The 5,930-nt window shown below is 36.2% G+C and overlaps 1 protein-coding gene across 1 annotated transcript; it reads left to right on the top strand.

Annotated features, from left to right (window-relative positions):
- Window positions 1-661: 661 nt before the first annotated feature.
- LOC127105366 (uncharacterized) lies at window positions 662-3,592 on the top strand. The gene is made up of 3 exons (XM_051042540.1): window positions 662-1,516; window positions 3,132-3,215; window positions 3,346-3,592. The coding sequence occupies exons 1-3, from the start codon at window positions 777-779 to the stop codon at window positions 3,383-3,385; spliced, it is 864 nt and encodes a 287-aa protein (XP_050898497.1). The 5' UTR covers window positions 662-776; the 3' UTR covers window positions 3,386-3,592.
- Window positions 3,593-5,930: the final 2,338 nt, after the last annotated feature.

The raw sequence follows: 5,930 nt of genomic DNA on the forward strand, positions 1-5,930 counted from the left end.
TGTGTGGGGGGGGGGGGGGGGGGGGGGGGGGGGAGGGGGACAAGGTTACATGATATGGAACTAGCTTGGCCAAAGAAATTTACAAATCTAATGGTTGAGAGTGACTCTAAAATCTTGATAGATATGGTGAGTCAGAAGAATTAGGATGACAATTTCAACATTAATTCGTAGAATAAGAAAAATAACTCAAAAGGATTTATGCATCAAATTCAATCATACATGGCGTGAAGGCAACCTATGTATAAATTGGATAGCCAATTATAATTTTAATTTGAACAATAATAAACTCACAATTGTTCCATCTCTCCCGTTAATTGATGAAAGATTTAGATTAAAAAATGACATTTCTTAAGTCAGTTAAAATTTTAGAAGAAAAAAAGCGATAAATATTTTTTATTTTTTAGATTTAGATTACATATTTATATTTTGGGGTGGTAAAATGGATCATCTTCTACGTACACCCACCAAAAATTTAGAGGTTAGTCTGAGATTTTATATGCGCCTATCCGTTCAATCTGCTCCACCTTAAACCCGTAAAAAATACCCGCTAATTGACCAACTTAATTCTGCATTTAAATAATTTATTTTGGTGGTTAAAAATTAATGAAACTCTAATACTTTTTAATTGAAATATAAAAAAAAAATTAATCTATTAAGAAAAATAGACGAGCTTACCACCGGTTACTTTGGCAGAATGGGCGGAGTGTTTACCACCCCTATTGATATCAACAAAATGACACTTAAGTCTTAAACTCATCACTTACAGAAACAAAACAATGGCAGCAGAAATTATTTTACCAAATGATATCTGGGAATCTATCTTCGAAATCCTCCTCAACGACTGCGGTGACGGCGGAAACAACCGTTGCTTACACTTACACTCTCTCTCCGCCGTCTCAAAACAGTTACTCGCGTTAACCGGCCGTCAAAAATTCCATTTCATAATCTCAAATCAAACCGTCCCTTTCGTTCCTAGTCTCCTCCGCCGCTTCCCCAATCTCACCTCCATCGATCTCACTCGCTTCCGCGGTAACCTCGACGCGATTCTCTACCAAATCGCCACTCTCCAATTACCTCTCAAATGGATTAACATCTCTAACCGTCCCACAATTCCCGCAAATGGGTTGCGAATTTTGGGTAGAAAGATCAAAACTTTAACCTCATTGATATGTTCTCATGTTGCTTCTATCTTTAAATCTGACCTAGTTATTATTGCTGATTCTTTTCCTTTACTTGAAGAACTTGATCTTAGTTTTCATCAGCTTATTGATATTGCTGGTTTTGGTATAAATTCTCTTTCATTAGCACTTCCTAAACTTCGTAAGGTTAATCTCTCTGGTAGTTTCTATATTAATGAAATTTCAGTTTTTTATCTTTGTAAAAATTGTAAATTTATTGAAGAAGTTGTTATGACTCACTGCACATTCGTAATCAAAGATGGTGTTTCTTCTAAGCTCCGTGATAAACCAAAAGTTATTCAGTATCCAGGATGGTTTGGAGAAGCTTTCCATCCAAGGTAGTTTCTGCTATAGTTATCCTGATTTTTTTTTGTGTGCAGTTAGGTTGATATTTGGATGTTTAAAATCAATATGTTTCATGAGATTGGTAATTTTTGGGTTCTGTTCTCTTGCGGAATCAGAACTGTTCGCTGAAGGTGAAATAGAACCTTAGAACGGTGGAGTAAACTTCTGGTACGACGGAGAGGGGTTGACTTGTAAGGTTAGTATAACACTCAAATGTCTAAGTCAGTGAGAGAATGAGAAATGATGTGAGAGGGAAAATAGATTTGATTGCCTAAGAATCACGCGTTTTCTCCTAGCAGAAGTGGTTTAAACCGAAAACCAGGGAGTGCAGTGTGGATCACTGTGAGTCGTCTGATTAATTTGGATGGTTGGTAATGCTTCTGAGATGGAATTGTCTTCTTCAAAGTGGGAATAGAGGAACACCTGTTTCTCGCATTCGCATCCTTGCTTCGCCTCTGGGCCTTTCGTCCTAGGCTTGTGTGCAGCTCAAAATAGTGTCTAATCTATAGATGTTGTTTGTTGTAGAATGAAAGTGCTTTTCTGAAGTGTAGAATGGGTGGTGTTTATGTTTTGGAGTTACATTTCTGAGCTTTTTTTTCCGTCTTTTACTATTTCTCCTATGGTTATCATACCTGTGAGCAAACCGAATCTCGATTTGATACAAAAAGAAATCCAATCGATACGAATCTCTAGTATAGAATGAGTGGTGTTTATGTTTTGGAGTTACATTTCTTAGCTTTTTTTCTGTCTTTTACTATTTCTCCCATGGTTTACATACAGTGAGTCGAACTGAATCTCAATTTGAATTTGATACAAAAATAAATCCAATCGATACGAATCTCTAGTGTTTATATTTTGAGTGTGTATATTTTGAATATGAATCTCGTCTTGAATCTTGATTTTCGATGATGGTTCCTAATTCATTCTAGTGAATTGCTATCTAATTCAGTGTGGCCATCCACTTTATTCTGTCAATTTTGTAAAGCTAGACACTTTTCTTTTCTTATTTGATTTATGACTTGAATTATTTTGAGGTTATTAGAAGATATGTAAATAGCTTATGATTTTGCTATGTTACCTATTTTTAATAACCTAGCAAAATGAAATTAATGAATATAACTACATGTCTTCAAGTAAAAATAGGCTATGTTACCTATGTTACCAAATTATGATTTTGCTATGTTACCTAGGTAACATAGCTTATGAAGACATGTAGTTATATTCACAATTTGCTAGCTTTAAATAGACATGTCTTCTAATGAATATAACTACATTTCTTTTCCTATTAAGATCCGATTCACAATTTGAAAAGAAGATATTCTGGTGCAAGATTAGAATATCAATTTGGTAACCATGATTTCTCCATCTTGTAAGGAGTTTGTCTGCAACATTGCCATAAGTAAGAGAATACAAAAGTTCTGCATTTCATTTTTAACGATTTTGAGCTCATTTAGTTTCTGCGTCTTATGTGATTCTCATTGATTTTTCTAGTCTTTTTTTTCTTTTCTCTTTGAATAGAACATATCATATTTTTAGCTGGTTAAAAAAAACTTGTTTCTTGATTTACCTCTTGCTGTAGTTGATGAGTTTTGCTCTTTTATGTTGTAGAGGAAGAAGATCTAGCTTTGCCGACGCTTGTCCTCCAAGGATAGATTGTCCTCCAAAGATACATCATTCACCTATAGTTGAAATGTTAGTATTTTCTGTTCTATGTTGTTTTGTTTCATTGCACATTCATAATCAAAGATGGTGATTCTTCTGCAATCCATGAGAAACCAAAAAGTTATTCATTGTCTCATCGAGTTCTTCTCTTTTATTGTAGAGGGAGATCTTTCTTTGATCAAGTTTGCAGGACAGAGTAGCTTCAATCAACAATAGAGTCCATAGACATCAGTTGCTGTAGGATGCTTACAGATTCGGTTTTCTGTGGAATGCATTCATGGAAAAGAATTCTTTTATTGTTTGTTTACTATTCTGAAAGTTCTCTACTAAAGTATGAAATGCATGATATGTCGGTGTCAGTCGATGACATGTAGTTATATTCATTAATTTCATTTTTTTTCTTCAAATTATTTAGCAATTTAGTAACATTCAATTTTTAAATGATAAAAGTTTTGTAGACAACTCAATTGATAAAAGAAATATTATGATGATACTAATTTAATCAAGACTTTTCAAATTAAATGACTATGGTATTAATCAAATAACCTTTTGATAACACAAATGAATAAACTGAAGCATGTTTGAATAAACAACTTAACGAAGGGTGAAGTGAGTTACCTGCAATATCTCTAACAAATATGAGTGGTGAGATATTTGTATTATTTAAATCATAATAAACATTCCAAATATATCTTTGAGAAAACGTTTCTCCCATAGAAAAACCTTAGAAATGGCACAAACTCATGTATTTTTTGTCTATAGCAAAAATAATATCAGGATTTCTTAATGCACCATTAATATTTCTTGGCCATCACACGAAATAATTTAAATGTTTTTATTTTTGGAGATACCTGTAAAAATTTAAAACATACACTCAAAGTAATTTATATACGTGAATTGAATCGGAGATGCATCTCCATAAATATTACGGAGATACATCTCTGGAACATCTCAGAACTTAACATTTCATATTATATATTTTATTTATCTATATTCAAATGAAGACTTAAACCATAACATACGATCAAAAAATCTATGTCATAATTTTAGATGGCCAAAAAATGTCATACATAAATAAAATATCAATAAATGTCAAAATATCATACAACCGAGACCGTCAAAATAAAATACATACCATAATACTACTATTATATACTAAGACACTATCGTGTATGTCTGACTACCTCTCTTCTACCTCATCTGCATCCTCGGCCATCAATCTCACTCGTCCCCTAACGTTATCTCTGATACATCAATGTCCCCCCGTCTTTCTTCATGATGGTATCTAAGACCTGCCTCAGGTCATACCCATCAGGGAAGATACCTCTGTCAATGCATGTATGCGCAATCTCCATTATGCGATGACACCTAGACAAGACATCCTCGACATGATTTAGTTGTCTATGCTCCTCTAATATCTCTTGATGAGCTAGTCTCGGCGGGTCTCCTGGAACAGCCTGCACCATGTACGGATGTGACACCCTGAAGAACCATCTGATGTACCCTTCAACGTAGCTCAAGTCGCTCTCAGCTATGGTAGTTCGTGCCTCCTCCGGTACCAGATGACTCTCATAATCCTCAAACATGTCATCTATCTGTGTATGTGTCAAGGTAGGAGGAGCATAAATAATTGTGCGTCTAGGAATGGCCTGAGTATAGTTGAACTGCCGCATGACACGCTTAGGCAGATAAGGAGCAATAAGACGTGATTTGCATGCCAACCATCAAGAGTATAACTCTATCTCATCAAATGGCCGCGTCTCATGGTGATCAACATAGTTGTTGAAGTGCATGTCCACAGTAACCAAACAGTCAAAATAGACTTTGTAAGGCTCGGTGGCCTGGTTCCCTCTGAACGGGATAAAAGTAGTAACACGCGACATATCCTCAGTGTAATCAGGTACACTCGCCCAACCAGAGATGGACGGAAAATGCTGGAGGGTCAAACACTAAAATGAAAAGTTTGGAACACACGAACCATCAGTAATGTCTTTGCAAAGATGAAATGAAAATGACAAAAAACATTCAAAGACCAATAATTATTACCGTCAGTAGTGCGACGCTGCATGTGACATGCTTCGTCTTCCACATACAACCATCTCTTAGCTTCGAATACAGGTAGACCAAACAAGTCGCATCCTAGTTGTACTCATGGATCCGCTCGACATCCACGAAGTAACGTAGGTAGATGACGTCTGTATAGCTGGAACTCTTGTCCATAAAAATTGCAGTGCCAACCAAATAAAGAAAGTATGCTCTCAATGCATACGATATATGGAGCGCCACCTACTCATCATCATCATCATCCTATTGTGCACTCAGGAGCGCATCCTTATATACCTTCTTCAGGTATACAAATCTAGCATGAGCACCCCTGGTCTTATCCAACTCATCCATTGCATCCCATGGATCAACCCTTAGATATTATACCATCATCTCGAGTGCCTCGTCTTTGGTCATCCTTCCATGATCGAGGAATCTCCCCCTGATCGGAAGATGTAGCAAACGCGAGACATCGTCAAGTGTCATAGACATCTCACCATGCGGGAGATAAAATAACGAGGTCTCCGAGTTCCATCTTTGCACGAATGTATTAAGCATCTTGTGGTTGACCGTAGTATAACCGATCGTGCATAAGTCCTTCGGGCCAGATAAGTACAAAATTGACTAAAACCATTCCGCATTTGGCTGAGGCAATGCAGTAATCTTCCTCCCGGGGTTAAGAAACTTTTGTGGATCATGCTC

The sequence above is a fragment of the Lathyrus oleraceus genome, chromosome 7 (genome assembly GCF_024323335.1).
Source record: "Lathyrus oleraceus cultivar Zhongwan6 chromosome 7, CAAS_Psat_ZW6_1.0, whole genome shotgun sequence".
Taxonomy (NCBI): Eukaryota; Viridiplantae; Streptophyta; class Magnoliopsida; order Fabales; family Fabaceae; genus Lathyrus; species Lathyrus oleraceus.

What these genes read in the sequence shown, in the direction of transcription:
- LOC127105366 (XM_051042540.1), top strand. Translation starts at nt 777, where the DNA reads ATGGCAGCAGAAATTATTTTACCAAATGATATCTGGGAATCTATCTTC. An exon ending in GGAGAAGCTTTCCATCCAAG is followed by an intron (nt 1,517 to 3,131) that starts GTAGTTTCTGCT and finishes TTTATGTTGTAG; the next exon opens with AGGAAGAAGATCTAGCTTTG. An exon ending in CATTCACCTATAGTTGAAAT is followed by an intron (nt 3,216 to 3,345) that starts GTTAGTATTTTC and finishes CTTTTATTGTAG; the next exon opens with AGGGAGATCTTTCTTTGATC.